This window comes from Hyperolius riggenbachi, chromosome 10 (genome assembly GCF_040937935.1).
Source record: "Hyperolius riggenbachi isolate aHypRig1 chromosome 10, aHypRig1.pri, whole genome shotgun sequence".
NCBI classification, from domain to species: Eukaryota; Metazoa; Chordata; class Amphibia; order Anura; family Hyperoliidae; genus Hyperolius; species Hyperolius riggenbachi.
In genome coordinates this window covers 273,181,757-273,201,602 of record NC_090655.1, presented here as the reverse complement: position 1 = coordinate 273,201,602, position 19,846 = coordinate 273,181,757, and the positions used below count along the sequence as shown (strand labels likewise).

General features: G+C 45.7%; 1 protein-coding gene across 1 annotated transcript in view; it reads left to right on the top strand.

The window, feature by feature from the left end:
• Positions 1–19,846, top strand: part of LOC137537206 (zinc finger protein 91-like) — a 69,785-nt gene that overhangs the window by 36,402 nt on the left and 13,537 nt on the right. The window contains exons 5-7 of the mRNA XM_068259312.1: positions 2,553–3,174; positions 13,402–13,560; positions 18,514–19,331. Of these exons, the coding sequence (XP_068115413.1) occupies positions 2,553–3,174; positions 13,402–13,560; positions 18,514–19,331 (1,599 nt within the window). The remainder of the gene's footprint in view (positions 1–2,552; positions 3,175–13,401; positions 13,561–18,513; positions 19,332–19,846) is intronic.

Here is a 19,846-nt window from a genome sequence, read left to right as displayed (position 1 = left end):
GGGTCAGTGTCCTGTTGAAAAATAAATGATGGTCCAACTAAACGCAAACCAAATGGAATAGCATGCCGGTTCAAGATGCTGTGGTAGCCATGCTGGTTCAGTATGCCTTTAATTTTGAATAAATCCCCAACAGTGTCACCAGCAAAGCACCCCCACACTGTCACACCTCCTCCTCCCTGCTTCACGGTGGGAACCAGGTTCAACTTTTCTCCGTCGCACAAGGACACTGTGGTTGGAACAAAAAATTCTCAAATTTGCACTCAACAGACCAAAACACAGATTTCCACTGGTCTAATGTCCATTCCTTGTGTTCTTTAGCCCAAACAAGTCTCTTCTGCTTGTTGTCTGTCCTTAGCAATGGTTTCTTAGCAGATATTCTACCATGAAGGCCTGATTCACACAGTCTCCTCTTAACAGTTGTCCTAGAGATGTGTCTGCTGCTAGAACTCTGTGTGGCATTGACCTGGTCTCTAATCTGAGCTGCTGTTAACCTGTGATTTCTGAGGTTGGTGACTCGGATGAACTTGTCCTCCGCAGCAGATGTCTTCCTTTCCTGGGGCGGTCCGCATGTGAGCCAGTTTCTTTGTAGCAGCAGCTAACGAAAAATGTTCCGCTACACCATGGGTAGGGTATAAAAGATTTCTTCAATTTTATTGACACAATAATAAATACACACAAGGCTCATGCGTATCGGAGCTCAGAAAGGCTCCTTAATCATAGCCTATGAAGAACCTAGAATATGACACATTTTCAGTTGTTTCACACTTTTTGGTTATCTCTACTACATTGTATACTTCCACATGTGTTAATTCATAGTTTGGATGCCTTCAGTGTGAATCTGCAATGTCCATAGTCATGAAAATAAAGAAAACTCTTTGAATGAGAAGGAATGTCCAAACTATATACAGTCGGGTGCGAACGTTTTGGCAACCTTGTTAATAGTCATGATTTTCCTGTATAAATCGTTGGTTGTTACAGTTAAAAATTTCAGATAATCATATCATAAAGGAGACACACACAGTGTGGGACTCAAAGCGCAGCTTCAGCTTTGTCACTGATTCCTGGACATTAGTCTCCAGAATCTGCTGATACTGAGTGGAATCCATGCGTCCCTCAACTTTGACAAGATTCCCAGTCCCTGCACTGGCCACATGATGGAACCACCACCATTTCTGCTTGCCTCCACTCCAGGTGAACCATGAGATTGCCCCGCCTGCCAAGGGGACAGGAAGCACAAGATGCAATTAAATAGCCACATCCTCCTACCTAGCCTCAGTGCTTTCCTGTCCCTTGGACAGACAGGATGCAATCTCTGGGCTGCGGGAGGCCCAAGGGTAAGGCCAGCCATCCATGCCTGCCTGCGGGGGGCCGAGATAGGAAAACCCGCAGGCGATCCAGAGTAAGAGTGGCGCAGGGATCGGGGTAAGCTGTGGCTGGTGGAGGGATCTGGCATATGCAGACGCATCTCTGAGGGTCTAAATACACCTCCGCTTGCGGCTGTATACTCAGCACTGGAGCAGAGGGCGGCGCTATATGACGGAGGCTCGGGCAGAAGTTGTCACTGGTGGCATTACCGGACTTCCGTCACAAGGAAAGGCAGATCCAGATCCTGACATAGAACGCCGACAGCGTCCTTTTGAACTAGCGCTAGCTACATGATAGCCGCAGAGCAGTGGCATCCCCCTACCCTCTCCGATCGCCTCCGGCGATCAGGCGCATCAGGAAATCCCATTCTAAACCTGATTTCCATGAGGGCTTCCCCCGTCGCCATGGCGTCATCGACCTCCACAGCGGCTTACCCCGTGTCCTACATCTGCCAAACAATCAAAGAAAGGTACAGAATACAATTTTCCAGAAAACCTCCAAGAATTTTCATGTTAACGAGCTTTCTGCAGTCCCCAGTGAAGCAGGCTGCTATGGAAGACGCTGTGAAAAGTCTTTTTCAGAAGGGTGTAGTGGAAAAGGTTCCAGTTCAGGAAAGAGGAAAGGGTTTTTACTCAACCCTCTTCCTGGTTCCGAAACCGAACGCCGATTTTCACCTGATTGTAAATCTTCGGTTTCTGAATCGTTTTGTACAATACAAAAAGTTTTGCATGGAATCAATTTCTTCCACGATTCAGCTTCTGGGGAAGGATTACTTCATGGTGTCCATAGATCTCATGGACGCATATTATCACGTACCAATTCTGCCGGCTCACTGGAAATACTTGAGATCAGGAGTTTGCACTCGATCCCAGGTCCTTCACATGCAGTTCAAGGCACTCCCATTTGGGATTTCAAGTGCTCCCGGAATCTTTACAAAGATCATGATAGAGGTTGCAGCACATCTGAGAATGTAGAAGATCATTCTAGTACCTTACCTAGACGATCTGCTGATAGCTGCAAAAACCTAGGAAACTCTCCAAGAACATATTCAGATGTTTCTGACAGCTCTGAAGGACCTGGGATGGATTTTGAATCTAAAGAAATCTGACCTTACACCACATCAGAGAGAATAATTCCTTGGGGTGTCACTGGACACAGTGAATCAGATCTCCTGTCTTCCACAAAAGAAATTGGATCAAGTGATCAATTGCACTCAGGAACTTCTGAGAGCAAAGTCTGTCACAGTACGACAAGCTATGGCTCTTCTAGGCAAGTTTTCGGCATGTATTCCAGCCGTGGCCTGGGCTCAGGCAAATTACAGAACCTTTCAACTGACAATACTGTGTCAGCGGTCGGGCAGACGGGAGGATCTAGACCAAAAGATATATTTGTCAGATCCAGTGATTCATTCTCTGAACTGGTGGACTTCCACTCAAAACCTGCAAAAAGGTGTAAGTTGGATCTCGTAAAATCCAGTGATTTTAACAACAGAGAATACATCCAAGGCAGGTGGTCACCAATAGAAAAGTCCTTCTCGTCCCATCACAAAGAGTTATTGGTGATTTGGAAGTCTCTACAGAGATGGGAAAATCTGCTTGTAAACAAGAATGTGACGGTTCAATCAGACAACCAGACATCAGTGACTCACATAAACAAGCAAGGAGGGACTCACAGTCCTCCTCTAATCCCTCTATCTCTACAGATTTTCTGCTGGGCAGAGAACAAGGTTCTTTCCTTAAAGTTGGTTCACCTCAAAGGAAAAGACAATGGGCCTGATGCAATTGTCAGACTCGCCAGTGTTAAACGCTGGTGAGTCCGATAATCAGGCGACTATAAAGTCGCCTGATCCAATTGCATTTAGCCCTAGGCAGGGTGCTAAAAGAACTCGCTTGGGCGATATTATCGCCCAGCAAGTTCCTTACACCCTATCCTATTACACTTTGCATGCCTCCGGGAAGCAATGCTTCCCGGCAGACATGAGCGTTAGCTTAGACCTGCAAAAAGCAGGTCTAAACATGCTAACGCACGACATCACCTCTGCATCTGGGGGTCTCCTTTAATAAGGAAACCCCCAGAGCTCCCCGCCAGCTGCCGCTCATCTCCGCAACCCCCCACCCTGTGAACCAATGGGGAGCCCCGGCAGCTGATTCAAAGATGATTTGCCGGGACTCTGTTATTAGTGAGTGTAATTACAGTAACTCGTACTCTGTAATTACACAGCGGGGACTTGCGGCGAAATGCGGCGGCCGACGGGTGTAAAGCGGCGGTAAGGAATTTAAGCAATTTGTAGCTTTGTAACTTTGTGGGGGGTTGCGGAGACGAGCAGCAGCCGGTGAGGAGCTCTGGGGGTCTCCTTATTGAAGGAGACCCCCAGATGCAGCGGCGGAAGATGGCGGCGGATGTTCGGCAGGTTGTGCGCAAGTGTGGGGAGCGAGGCCGTGGTGCTGATGGACAGCACCACAGGGTAAACCTCGCTCCCCATCGCCCGGTAATAGGGAGCATCACTCAGGCTTTCGCCTGAATAATGCTCCCTAACGATCGGCCATCGCGCGAGTGAAACTGGCAATAGGATTTGCCGGTAATCCTCGTGCGATGGCAAGGTGATAAGTAGCTCGAATCTGCAAGCTACTTATCACCTGGAATAGCATCAGGCCCAATGGCCTTAATTCACTAAGCTTAACTCCTGTCTTTAATAACTCTTCTGAGCTGTTTTACAGTTATCACAATTAAATCACCATGGTTATAACTGTAAAAAGGCTCAGAAGAGTTATTAAAGACAGGAGTTAAGCTTAGTGAATTGAGGCCATTGTTCTAGCAGATTGGTTAAGCTGCCAACAGCTAAATCAGAGCAACTGGTGTCTGAACAAAGAAGTCTTTCTGATGATTTGCAGCAAGTGGGGTCTTCCATCCATAGACCTGTTTGCTGCCTGGGACAGATTTTTCTCCCTCAACCCCAGAGGCTCTCCGGTTTATCTAGATGCATTCCTGCTTCACTGGGGATGGGAGAGAGTGTTTGTTCACCCACCCTTGAAATTGATAGGGAGAGTACTACAGAAAGTCATCAAAGACCGGGCCACGATAATTCTTATCGCCCCAGACAGGCCAAATAGGCCTTGGTGTCCTCTGCTACTCTCCCTAGCAGTAGAGGAACCTTGGATCCTGCCGATCAGGGAAGATCTGCTGTATCAGGGACAAGTATACCATCCCTCAGTGGCCAGTCTGAACCTGAAGGCGTGGCTTTTGAGCGGTGCTTATTATTGAATCAAGGCCTATCTGAGAAAATGGTTTCTACCTTGCTACACGCAAGGAAACCTGTCACTTCCACTATCTATCTCAGGATTTATCAAACGCACTCCAGAAAATGTTGTAAAGCTTTTGATTGCCAATATTCTAGATTTCTTGTAGAAAGGGCTAGATATGGGTCTAAATTTGAACACCCTTAAGATGCAGTTAGGAGCCCTGGGTACATACCTTGGTTTTCCTTTTACCTCAAATTCTTTGATTAAAAGGTTTATTAAGGCGGTTAAAAGGAAACCAGTGGTGAAGAAACCAACTGTTCCACCTTGGGACTTTCCATAAAGGACTTAACGCTAAAAATGTGTTTGTTAGTAGAGATTTCTACAGCCAGGCGTATTGGGGAAATACAAGCCTTCAACATAAAGCCACCATTTATGTCTATCCAGCCGGATAGAATCACTTTTAAGTTACCTCCGAGTGTTTCTCCAAAAGTTGTGACAGATTTCCATAGAGAACAGGAAATCTTCTTCATTCCTTCCTTTTGCCCGAATCCTTCAAACCGCAAAGAGGAAAAGTTTAGTTCTCTCGATGTCAGAAAAATGATTTTGTTTTATTTAGATAAAACTGATGAATGGAGAAAGGAGGATCATTGATTTGTTCAGTTTCAGGGTGCTCGTAAAGGGTTAAGAGCATCCAAGAGTACTCTCAGTAATTGGGTAAAGTTATGTATAAGCAAAGCTTATGAAATAGCAGGTAAGCCGGCTCCTCTGAATGTCAAAGCACACTCTACTAGGGCTGTCTCCTCTTCCTGGGCAGAAAGAAATTCTGCCGCAATACTCCAAATTTGTAAGGCTGCCACATGGTCCTCTCATGACACCTTCATAAAGCATTACCATTTGGACTTACCGAGTAACCAAGATTTGGGGTTTGTTCGTAAAGTATTATCTGCGGTTTTCCCGCCCTTAAGAGAGCTAATATTCTAACTCTCATGATTCACCTGGAGTAAAGGCAAGCAGAAGCCAATAATTACTCTTACCGGTAATTGGATTTTTTGCGTAGCCTCCACAACAGGTGGATATACCCACCCAAATCTAACAATAAGTCTCCTACTGAGTCAAGGTAATAGTCTACGCACTGAGGCCAATTAGGAAGATGTGGCTATTTAATTGCATCTTGTGCTTCCTGTCCCCTTGGCAGGAGGAGCAATCTCATGGTTCACCTGTCGTGAAAGCTACGCAGAAATCCAATTACCGGTAGGTGTAATTATTGGCATTTTACTGTAAGCAGGGGCGTAGCAATAGGGGTTGCAGAGGTTGCGACCGCATCGGGGCCCTTGGGCCAGAGGGGCCCCAAAGGGTACTTCTTCAACTACAATATTAGCTCTCTATTGGGCCTGTGCTCATAATAATCACTTCTATAGATACTTTGAATAGTGATAATCATTAAAAAACTGTTCCCCATCCCCTTCTTGCACCTCTGACACTGTAGTTGCAATTGGCAGGTTTTGGTGCGCCGTATCAATTGTTATGTATAGAGTGCTTGGGGGGCCCCATTGTAAAACTTGTATCGGGGCCCACAGCTCCTTAGCTACGCCACTGACTGTAAGTAGCAGGTGTTTTTCTTGGAATGCTGTGTTTTTCCTCCATGCATAACGCCCCTTGTTATGCCCAAATAACTCAATTTTAGTTTCATCAGTCCGCAGCAACTTATTCCAAAATGAAGCCGGCTTGTCCAAATGTGCTTTAGCATACCTCAAGCAGCTCTGTTTGTACTGTGGGCTCATCTGCAGCAAGATGATGTTGTAGGTCTTTGGTGCTGGTCTGTGGGTTGACTCTGACTGTTCTCACCATTTGTCGCTTCTGTCTATCCAAGATGTTTCTTGGTCTGCCACTTTGAGCCTTAACTTGAACTGAGCATGTGGTCTTCCATTTTCTCAATATGTTCCTAACTGTGGAAACAGACAGCTGAAATCTCTGAGACAGCTTTCTGTATCCTTCCCCTAAACCATGATGGTGAACAATCTTTGTCTTCAGGTCATTTGAGAGTTGTTTTGAGACCCCATGTTGCTCCTCTTCAGAGAAAAATTAAAAGAGGAGGGAAACTTACACTTGACCCCCTTAAATACTCTTCTCATAATTGGATTCGCCTGTGTATGTAGGTCAGGGGTCACTGAGATTACCAAGCCAATTTGAGTTCCAATAATTAGTGCTAAAGGTTTTGGAATCAATAAAATAACAACAGTACCCAAATTTATGCATCTGCCTAATTTTATTTAAACAATTATTGCACACTTTATGTAAATCCAATAAACTTCATCTCACTTCTCAAATATCACTGTGTGTGTCTCCTATATGATATATTTAACAGACATTTTTTATCATAACAACCAACAATTTATACAGGAAAATCGTGATGATTAACAAGGTTGCCCAAACTTTCGGTCCCCACTGTATACATACAAGGCAAGTGAACCAGATATCGATAGGCAACAGATAGTCATACAAGCAAGGTCAAACCAGTGAATCATACAGTGATGCAATCTTCTCCTTCAAACAATGTAAAATCACCTATGGTTGGGAGCTATGATCAGCGTAGCGCTGAAATGAGCTGATTCACTGTAACCATGGAGCCACATCCATATGGTACCTTCACATGTCCAGCAACTACCTGGGGGATGATAATAATAATAATAATAATAATAATAATGATAATAACATAAATATGATTAATAATTATTACAAAACATGATACATCTGTAGATTGTTGTTCAGTGACAGAAAAAAAATTAAATTCTTATTGTATTATATGGATGAGTCCAGGTGTTTCCACACACAGAGGCTGCAGTTAGTCTATTCACCACTAGATGGCGATCGTAATCACAGGAAGTGATGTATTATCAGGAAATGAAGTTCCACGGTCGGATATAGAGGGATCACACGGCTGGGAGAGGTAATTGTGTGATTGTTGTTATATATTGGGCAGAGCAGAGGTCGGGTGGACATATTTGTTATATATTGGGCAGAGCAGAGGTCGGGTGGACATATTTGTTATATATTGGGCAGAGCAGAGGTCGGGGTGGACATACTTGTTATATATTGGGCAGAGCAGAGGCCGGGGTGGTCATACTTGTTATATATTGGGCAGAGGTGGCCTTAGAGTACGCGGGGCCTGGGGCGACTGTCATATGCGGGGCCTAGAGACATATACTGTGGATACACACGTTGTGGAAGCACACACTCTGTATAGGTTAGATAGGTAGGTGCCTCCAGTATAGGTTAGATAGGTAGGTGCCCCACAGTATAGATTAGACAGGTAGGTGCCCCGCAGTACAGATTAGATAGGTAGGTAGGTACCCTGCAGTATAGATTAGATAGGTGCCTGCAGTATAGATTAGTTAGGTAGGTACCCCACAGTACATATTAGATACGTGCCTGCAGTATAGATTAAATAGGTGCCAGTCTGCAGTACAGATTAGATAGGTACCTGCAGTATAGATTAGATAGGTGCCCGCAGTATAGATTAGATAGGTGCCAGCCTGAAGTATAGGTTAGATAGGTGGCTGCAGTATAGATTAGTTAGGTAGGTACCCCGCAGTATAGATTAGATGGGTGCCAGCCTGCAGTATAGGTTAGATAGGTGCCTGCAGTATAGATTAGATAGGTGCCAGCCTGCAGTATAGATTAGATAGGTGCCAGCCTGCAGTATAGATTAGATAGGTGCCAGTATGCAGTATAGATTAGATAGGTGCCAGCCTGCAGTATAGGTTAGATAGGTGCCAGCCTGCAGTATAGGTTAGATTTAGATAGCAAGAAGGCTGCAGCGGTGGGGAGCGGGCATAGTTGTTAAAACTCACGTGTCTTTACCGATGCTCACACTGAGTCACAGCTACCATCTAGTTCCTTTCCCAGCATCTGTGTATTGGTAACAGTGCCCCCCTGTGGTGACATGCGGTCACGTCATCATAGGGGGCGCTGTTACCAATATACAGATGCCGGGAGAGGAAATAGATGGTAGCTGTGACTCAGTGTGAGCATCGGTAAAGACATGCCCGCTCTCCCCAGCACTGCAGAGGGTGCGGGGCCTCCTCAGGCGCGGGGCCTGGGGCGATTGCCCCACTTGCCACCCCCAAAGGCCGGCTCTGATATTGGGCAGAGCTGAGGTCGGGGTGGACATACTTGTTATATATTGGGCAGAGCAGAGGTCGGGGTGGACATACTTCTTATATATTGGGCAGAGCAGAGGTCGGGGTGGACATATTTGTTATATATTGGGAGAGCAGAGGTCGGGGTGGACATACTTGTTATATATTGGGCAGAGCAGAGGTCGGGGTGGACATACTTGTTATATATTGGGCAGAGCAGAGGTTGGGGTGGACATACTTGTTATATATTGGTCAGAGCAGAGGTCGGGGTGGACATACTTGTTATATATTGGGCAGAACAGAGGTCGGGGTGGACATGCTTGTTATATATTGGGCAGAGCAGAGGTCGGGGTGGACATACTTGTTATATATTGGTCAGAGCAGAGGTCGGTGTGGACATACTTGTTATATATTGGGCAGGGCAGAGGTCGGGTGGACATACTTGTTATATATTGGGCGGAGCAGAGGTCGGGTGGACATACTTGTCATATATTGGGCGGAGCAGAGGTCGGGGTGGACATACTTGTTATATATTGGGCAGAGCAGAGGTCGGGGTGGACATACTTGTTATATATTGGGAAGAGCAGAGGTCGGGGTGGACATACTTGTTATATATTGGACAGAGCAGAGGTCAGGGTGGACATACTTGTTATATATTGGGAAGAGCAGAGGTCGGGGTGGACATACTTGTTATATATTGGGCAGAGCAGAGGTCGGGGTGGACATACTTGTTATATATTGGGCAGAGCAGAGGTCGGGGTGGACATACTTGTTATATATTGGGAAGAGCAGAGGTCGGGGTGGACATACTTGTTATATATTGGGAAGAGCAGAGGTCGGGGTGGACATACTTGTTATATATTGGGCAGAGCAGAGGTCGGGGTGGACATACTTGTTATATATTGGGCAGAGCAGAGGTCGGGGTGGACATACTTCTTATATATTGGGCAGAGCAGAGGTCGGGTGGACATACTTGTTATATATTGGGAGAGCAGAGGTTGGGGTGGGCATACTTGTTATATATTGGGAGAGCAGAGGTCGGGTGGACATACTTGTTATATATTGGGCAGAGCAGAGGTCGGGGTGGACATACTTGTTATATATTGGACAGAGCAGAGGTCGGTGTGGACATACTTGTTATATATTGGGCAGGGCAGAGGTCGGGTGGACATACTTGTTATATATTGGGCGGAGCAGAGGTCGGGTGGACATACTTGTTATATATTGGGCGGAGCAGAGGTCGGGGTGGACATACTTGTTATATATTGGGCAGAGCAGAGGTCGGGGTGGACATACTTGTTATATATTGGTCAGAGCAGAGGTCGGGGTGGACATACTTGTTATATATTGGGCAGAGCAGAGGTCGGGGTGGACATGCTTGTTATATATTGGGCAGAGCAGAGGTCGGGGTGGACATACTTGTTATATATTGGTCAGAGCAGAGGTCGGTGTGGACATACTTGTTATATATTGGGCAGGGCAGAGGTCGGGTGGACATACTTGTTATATATTGGGAAGAGCAGAGGTCGGGGTGGACATACTTGTTATATATTGGACAGAGCAGAGGTCGGGGTGGACATACTTGTTATATATTGGGAAGAGCAGAGGTCGGGGTGGACATACTTGTTATATATTGGGCAGAGCAGAGGTCGGGGTGGACATACTTGTTATATATTGGGAAGAGCAGAGGTCGGGGTGGACATACTTGTTATATATTGGGCAGAGCAGAGGTCGGGGTGGACATACTTGTTATATATTGGGCAGAGCAGAGGTCGGGGTGGACATACTTCTTATATATTGGGCAGAGCAGAGGTCGGGTGGACATACTTGTTATATATTGGGCAGAGCAGAGGTCGGGGTGGACATACTTGTTATATATTGGACAGAGCAGAGGTCGGTGTGGACATACTTGTTATATATTGGGCAGGGCAGAGGTCGGGTGGACATACTTGTTATATATTGGGCGGAGCAGAGGTCGGGTGGACATACTTGTTATATATTGGGCGGAGCAGAGGTCGGGGTGGACATACTTGTTATATATTGGGCAGAGCAGAGGTCGGGGTGGACATACTTGTTATATATTGGGAAGAGCAGAGGTCGGGGTGGACATACTTGTTATATATTGGGCAGAGCAGAGGTCTGGGTGGACATACTTGTTATATATTGGGCAGAGCAGAGGTTGGGGTGGACACACTTGTTATATATTGGGCAGAGCAGAGGTCAGGGTGGATACTTGTTATATATTGGGCAGTGCAGAGGTTCGGGTGGACATACTTATTATATATTGGGCAGAGCAGAGGTTGGGGTGGACATACTTATTATATATTGGGCAGAGCAGAGGTCGGGGTGGACATACTTGTTATATATTGGGCAGAGCAGAGGTCGGGGTGGACACACTTGTTATATATTGGGCAGAGCAGAGGTCGGGGTGGACATACTTGTTATATATTGGGCAGAGCAGAGGTCGGGGTGGATACTTGTTATATATTGGGCAGTGCAGAGGTTCGGGTGGACATACTTGTTATATATTGGGCAGAGCAGAGGTCAGGTGGACATACTTGTTATATATTGGGCAGAGCAGAGGTCGGGTGGACATACTTGTTATATATTGGGCAGAGCAGAGGTCAGGTGGACATACTTGTTATATATTGGGCAGAGCAGAGGTCAGAGTGGACATACTTATATATATATATATATATATATATATATTATGCCGTGCATACACGGCTCGTTTATTGCGCCGGATCGAGCCAGCGGCTCGATGCCGGCGCATCCCCGCTCGTCCCCGCGTGCGCGTGGATCGATTGCCGCTCGTCCCCGCCGGCACTTCCTTATCACGGCTCGATTCCCTGCCATTGTCCACCGGCGGGGGTCGAGCGGCATGATCGGGCCAGCTGGATATTATCAGCTGGCCGGATCAGCTGGTCGATACACGTTACAGAAACGTACCATGTATCCCCAGCATTAGGCAGAGCAGAGGTCGGGGTGGACATATATTTGGCAGAGCAGAGGTTGGGGTGGACATACTTGTTATATATTGGGCAGAGCAGAGGTCGGGGTGGACATACTTGTTATATATTGGGCAGAGCAGAGGTCGGGGTGGACATACTTGTTATATATTGGGCAGAGTAGAGGTCGGGGTGGACATACTTGTTATATTTTGGGCGGAGCAGAGGTCGGGGTGGCCATACTTGTTATATATTGGGCGGAGCAGAGGTCGGGGTGGACATACTTGTTATATATTGGGCAGAGCAGAGGTTGGGGTGGACATACTTATTATATATTGGGCAGAGCAGAGGTCGGGGTGGACATACTTGTTATATATTGGGCAGAGCAGAGGTCGGGGTGGACATACTTGTTATATATTGGGCAGAGCAGAGGTTGGGGTGGACATACTTGTTATATATTGGGCAGAGCAGAGGTCGGGGTGGACATACTTGTTATATATTGGGCAGAGCAGAGGTCGGGGTGGACATACTTGTTATATATTGGGTGGAGCAGAGGTCGGGGTGGACATACTTGTTATATATTGGGCAGAGCAGAGGTCAGGGTGGACACACTTGTTATATTTTGGGCGGAGCAGAGGTCGGGGTGGACATACTTGTTATATATTGGGCAGAGCAGAGGTCGGGGTGGACATACTTGTTATATATTGGGCAGAGCAGAGGTCGGGGTGGCCATACTTGTTATATATTGGGCAGAGCAGAGGTCGGGGTGGACATACTTGTTATATATTGGGCAAAGCAGAGGTTGGGGTGGAGATACTTGTTATATATTGGGCAGAGCAGAGGTCGGAGTTGACATACTTGTTATATATTGGGCAGAGCAGAGGTTGGGGTGGAAATACTTGTTAAATATTGCGCAGAGTAGAGGTTGGGGTGGGCATACTTCAAGAGGTTGAGGACCGAGTACTTAATTTTGGCCTATCCTTTAGTCCCACTTTTTTGCCTGATTTTTTTAAACTTGAACAGGATTTGTTTCGGTTCTTCCATTCACTGAAATTGAAACATTTTTTTAACACAATTCCTGATGTTTCTGCTAGAAGACACACTAGCAATGCAGGTGGCAATGCATTGCGCCTTAAAGACTCAGGTTTGCGCAATTCGAGTACATTTACACCTTCTAGTCATGTCTTGATTGACAATTATATTGCTAGAGTAACGGAAGATTTATTTACTATTGAACAGGACTTTAAGAGCGGACTGTTCCGTGTGTCCCATAATTTGTCCAAAAGTTAAAACCAAGCCCTCAGAGCTTTACAAAACAACAGTGAAATTGTTATCTGTCCTGCGGATAAAGGGGGAGCTGTGGTTGTGTGGGATCGATGCCAATATATTGGGGAAATTGAAAGACAGCTTTCTGATACCAGTGTTTATGTGGAATTACAGTGTGATCCTACCTAGAATACAAAGGTCTATTTTGGGTGTTTTGAAAGATGCTCTTGCCAGGGATGTTATTGATGAACCATTGTTTAATTTTTTACAAGAGAAAAATACCACTACGCCACATATGTATGTTCTTCCAAAGATCCATAAGACATTACATTGTCCACCTGGACGACCGATTGTGGAGGGAGTGGGATCTGTTTTTGTACCCCTGGCAAGATATTTAGATAAACTTTTACAGCCTGTTGTACACACTCTTGACTCCTTTTTGAGGGACACTAATGTGTTTCTGACTAAGTTGATGACTTTACCACCTCTTGATGAAGACGTGGCCTTGGTCATGTTAGATGTCGAGAGCCTCTACACCTCCATCCCTCACGATTGGGGTGTAGAGGCGGTGGACTGGTACATCATGACCCAGACAGACTGCAGGTACCCACAACGCAGATTTTTTATGCAATTATTGGATATTGTTCTAAAAGAGATTTATTTTGAGTTTCGTGGGCGGTTCTTTGGACAAGTATGAGGGACTGCCATGGGTTCTAATGTGGCCCCCTCCTATGCAAACCTATTTATGGGGTTGTATGAGGAAACCTTCATCTATTTGAATCCTTTGTATCGCCGACATGCCCTCTGTTGGTGGCGATACATAGACGATGTGTTTTGCATATGGAGGGGGCCACGTCATACCTTGGATGAATTCATCCAAGTGATCCATCAGCAGTGCCCTTGTATTAGACTTACGGCTAATTGGGATTTGAAGCAGATTCCGTTTCTTGGTGTTTTAGTTTGCAATAGACATGGGACAATTTCCACTGATTTGTTTACCTAGCCGACGGACAGGAATACCACCCTTCACTATGGGAGTTTTCATCCCAATGGGGTAAAGGATGGGATCCCTGGAAGTCAATTCGCTAGGGTGGATAGGATAGTGAGTGACTCTGTTACACGTGCTGATCGTAACATTGAATTGTCTGATAAATTCCGTCTTAGGGGCTATCCTATGGAAGTCATACAACGGGTTAGACGCCGGCGGAGACCAGGCATGAGGGGGATACCCCATATCCCCTTTGTGTCCACCTACAACACTTGTAGTGAAGTGGTGGCTAGGTCATTGCGTAGACATTGGCACCTTCTTTGGGATGTTTTCCCGAGGGTGCCTGAATTTAGATGTCCTCCTATAATGTCCTACCGTCGGGCCCCGACTCTACGCGATAAATTACGTGTAAAATCAGCACCTTTAGAACAGACTCACTCATTCAGAAGAGGCATGTTCTCCTGCCTGTCCTGCCACATGTGCAACAGTGTCATAAGGGGCAATAAGTTTCAGCATCCCACCTTGGGCACTGAGTACCATATTAGAGGACATTACACGTGTGATTCTGATCACCTAGTTTATTTAATCAAATGTCCCTGTAGTTTCATATATGTTGGTATGACTACTCAGTGCCTCAAGGTGCGGATTTCAGCCCACAAGTCAGCTATTAGTAATGGCACGGCAGGATAGGCCGTGTCTGAACATTTTAATGCCTGTGGTCATCAAGTTTCTCAACTAAGGGTGATGGCCATTGATAGGGTATCAACTCAGTGGCGAGGGGGGATAAGAAAAAGCAATTGCTGCGAAGGGAGGCGGGGTGGATCAGGAGATTAGATGCCATGGGGAGGGCAGGACTTAATAGAGAGTTAGACTTGAGTTTCTGCATTTAATTTATAGTATTCCCTACCTAATATCTTTGTACTGTATTTTTAATGTTGTGATTATACTCTTGAAATGTTTTAATATGTTTTATTTTATCTTTCAGACCTACATGACATCGCTTTTAGGCGAGACAGGAGTGTTCCCCTTTAACTTTGCAGCGATGTTGGTGAGTGCTGCGGCTTTTACTGGTTGCGAGCGTCCAGGTTACTATAATGACATGGGCGGACTCACTCTGTCACTTTAGCACCACCCACCGAGATAATGCGGAGGCTGATGCTGGTGACGGAGGATTATGGGCGCACAGGATTGGTTGTCTGGCGACAGCTGATTGAGTCACATGACTAGTCACATGACTCTGACGGCGGCGGCGTCCGCTATGATGCGCTCTTTCTCCTTATTCCTACAGCGGGGAAACTTCTCTTTTCACTGATTGGTGAGTGACTATTTGAAATACATGCCTATTATTGGTTGGCTGTTGGTGGCCAGTCTCCCATCAGGTCCTCCTGATATGCGCTGTCATGATTGGTCATTGGGTCCCTGAAGGGGCGTTTTTTGTACTATATATATCATTGTATGTGTCACTATGTGTTCTATGATTACTAGGCAACTTGGCAAAGGCCTGAGAAGGCTGAAACAGTGGTCTGTTGTTGCTATCATGCTGTCACCAATAAAACTTTAAAGAGCTATATTACGCTGTGTGGTGCTGGTCCTTTGTGTGGACTGAAGCCTTGATAGATGAAATACCAGCTGATGGAGTACTCACTCCTATGTATTGTCCCTCTGTTAGATTGGGTCCTCACCACCTGGTGCAATAAGCTATTGCGGACATCAACAAGTACATTTTTACACGTAAAAATGTACTTGTTGATGTCTGCAGTAGCTTCCTGCACCAGCGGGAATGTGTAAAAAGGTACGCATGGCGGCCAGCCGACTCCTAGTTGGCAAAAACGAAACTAGCTGGCGGCGGGGGACCGGAGGAGCCATGACTGCGAGGGCACAGGATGGCTGCAGAGGGCTGGTAAATGCCCCAGGTAAGTAAAACTCATGTTTTTTTAGAGTTAAGGTTCCCTTTAATCTTCATGATTTTCCTGTATAAATCATTGGTTGTTACGATAAAAAATGGCAGTTAATATATCATATAGGAGACACACACAGTAATATTTGAGAAGTGAAATGAAGTTTATTGGATTTACAGAAAGTGCACAATGATTGTTTAAATAAAATTAGGTAGGTGCATAATTTGGGCACTGTTGTCTTTTTATTGATTCCAAAACCTTTAGCACTAATTATTGGAACTCGAATTGGCTTGGTAAGCTCAGTGACCCCTGACCTACATACACAGGTGAATCCAATTATGAGAAGAGTATTTAAGGGGGTCAAGTGTAAGTGTCCCTTCTCTTTTAATTTCCACTGAAGAGTAGCAACATGGGAGTCTCAAAACAACTCTTAAATGACCTGAAGACAAAGATTGTTCACTGTCATGGTTTAGGGGAAGGATACAGAAAGCTGTCTCAGATTTCAGCTGTCTGTTTCCACAGTTAGGAACATATTGAGGAAATGGAAGACCAAAGGCTCAGTTCAAGCTAAGACTCGAAGTGGCAGACCAAGAAAATCTCAGATAGTCAGAAGCGACGAATGGTGGGAACAGTCAGTCAACCCACAGACCAGCACCAAAGACCAACACCAAAGACCAACAACATAATTTTGCAGCATATGGAGTCACTGTGCATCATTCAACCATTTGGCACACTTTACACAAGAAGATGCTGTATGCAAGAGTGATGCAGAGGAAGCCTTTTCTCCGCCCACAGCACAAACAGAGCCGCTTGAGGTATGCCAAAGCACATGTGGACAAGCCAGCTTCATTTTGGAATAAGGTGCTGTGGACTGATGAAACTAAAATTGAGTTATTTGGGCATAACAAGGGGCGGAAAAACAACACAGCATTCCAAGAAAAACACCTGTTACCTATAGTAAAATATGGTGGTGGTTCCATCATGCTTTGGGCTTGTGTGGCCAGTGCAGGGACTGGGAAGCTTGGCAAAGTTGAGGGACGCATGGATTCCACTCAGTATCAGCAGATTCTGGAGACCAATATCCAGGGATCGGTGACAAAGCTGAAGCTGCGCCAGGGCTGGATCTTTCAACAAGACAACGACCCTAAACACTGCTCAAAATCCACTAAGGCATTAATACAGAGGAACAAGTACAACATTCTGGAATGGTCGTCTCAGTCCCCAGACCTGAATTTAATTGAAAATCTGCGGTATGAGTTAATGAGAGCTTCTGTCCATGCTCGGAAGCCATCAAACCTGAATGAACTAGTGAAGTTTTGTAAAGAGGAATGATCCGAAATACCTTCAACCGAATCCAGACTCTCATTGGAACCTACAAGAAGTGTTCGGAGGCTGTAATTTCTGTAAAAGGAGAATCTTCTAAATATTAATTTCATTTCTTTTGTGTGGTGCCCAAATTTATGCACCTGCCTAATTTTGTTTAAACAATTATTGCGCACTTTCTGTAAATCCAATAAACTTAATTTCACTTCTCAAATATCACTGTGTGTGTCTCCTATATGATATATTTCACTGACTTTTTTATCGTAACAACCAGCGATTTATACGGGAAAATCATGATGATTAACCTCCTTAGCGGTAACCCCGAGCTGAGCTCGGGGTAAGCTGCCGCGGAGGATATCTCATTCCCTGGTGGGGCGATTTCTGTTCTGTAAAGTGCTGGACGCGCAGCCAGCACTTTGCTAGCTGCGCGTCCAGCTCGATCGCCGCCGCTCTGCAGCGATCGTCCGCACGCAGCGGCGGAAGAGGGCCCCCCCCCCCCCCCCGCCAGAGCCCTGCGCAGCCCGGACCAATCAGTCCCGGGCAGCGCAAGGAGTGGATCGAATGGGTCTGACGTCAGGACGTCGGCTGACGTCCATGACGTCATTCCGATCGTAGCCATGGCGACAGGAGAAGCCAAACAGGAGATCGCGTTCTATACGCAATCTCCTGTTTACTTTTGTTCCCAGCGGCGATCGGACTAGAGGGACACATGCGCCCTCTAGTGGTGTTTTATGTAGCTACCACTCAGGTAGCTACATGAAACAAACAAAAAAAAAATTTCAAAAAAGTGCAATGCAGCCTCCTTGGCGGAAAAATTGAACCGCCAAGGAGGTTAACAAGGTTGCCCAAACTTTCGCATCCCACTGTAAGTCTGTCCCAATTTTTACAGGAAATCCTCTGGAGAGAACCGTACTGGCAATTATAGTCAGAAATAAATGCCAAATTATGCAGATCACCATGACTACCATCACCATGACTACCATCACCATGAATCATATTATCTCTATCCATTTCACGCATCTTATTCCATTCACTCTGTAAAGAAGGTTCCCATATCCCTTTTCTGTAAATCGTTCAACCAACACCTGTGATTGTGAATCAAAATCCAAACCATTAGTGCAATTTCTGCGAATCCTCAGGAATTGTCCCCTCAGGACATTTTTAATCCCCTGAGAATGGTCACTACTCTCCGCAGAGGAGGAGAGAAGCAGCAGATGATGAGCAAGGCACACTGGCAGAGAAGACTGTGGTAGTGAATGTGCAGATACCACAGCTTATGGGATATTATCACCCCTAGCAAATTATGTTCTTTTCTGTGCTCTGTTTATTACTGCTAATATCTTACAGCTATAATCTGTTATCCTTTTCAGAAGAAAGATCTGAGCTCAAAGAACAAGAGACAATTGTGAGGAGTGATCAGCAGTCTATGAAGGAGGGTGACATGATGAGGACAATTAAAGAGGAAGAAGAAGATACGTATGTGAGGAATGATAAGCAGTCTATGGAGGAGGGTGACATGATGGGGACAAGTAAAGAGGAAGAAGAAGAGACATATGTGAGGAGTGATCAGCAGTGTGTGGAGGAGGGTGACATGATGAGGATAATTAAAGAGGAAGAAGAGGAGACGTATGTGAGGAGTGATCAGCAGTCTATGGAGGAGGGTGACATGATGGGGACAAGTAAAGAGGTAGAAGAAGAGACATATGTGAGGTGTGATCAGCAGTCTATGGGGGAGGGTGACACAATGAAGAAAATTAAAGAGGAAGAAGAAGAGACATATGTGAGGAGTGATCAGCAGTCTATGGAGGAGGGTGACATGATGAGGACAATTAAAGAGGAAGAAGAAGAGACGTATGTGAGGAGTGATCAGCAGTCTATGGAGGAGGGCGACATGATGAGGACAATTAAAGAGGAAGAAGAGGAGACATATATGAGGAGTGATCAGCAGTCTATGGAGGAGGGTGACATGATGAGTACAAGTAAAGAGGAAGAAGAAGAGGCGTATGTGAGGCGTGATCCGCAGTCTGCAGAGGAGGGTGACATGATGGGGACAATAAAAACGGAAGAGGAGGAGACATATATGATATATGATCAGCAGTCTATGGAGGAGGGTGACATAATGGGGACAAGTAAAGAAGAAGACATTATTACAAGGATGAGCATTGGTGAGTGATAAATATTAGATATTTAAAATACTTATTAAGTTCACTTAGAAATATGTCCCGACTGGGCACAGTATAGGTCACATGATGCCAATAATTGGGGGCTGTAAGAATGTGAGTGATGTTTGGGAAGGGGGGGGGGGGGGGGGGCTGAAGTGACAAGTAGCTATAATATCACTCTAGTAAACAACTATGCCAAGTGCAATTATGCTAAACAAGTATTCACATTCACAAGAGCAGGAAGCTGCCCCCATACTGCATGGATTCCAGGCAGGGAGTGAGCAGTGAAATGACAGATCTGGCAAGGGTGATAATTACCACAACCCACAGTGGGGGAACGGGTGTCATTTGGTCCATCTCTGCCTGATCACAGTGTGGCTCACATCAACAGCAACACAAATGTGAGCAGTAATGTGGATGCCATGTGTATACTGGCTGCACAGCTACTATAATAATGCATTCTGTCAGGACAGTCAGTAACCATGCAAATAATTCCCTCATTTCTCTGACAATCCAGA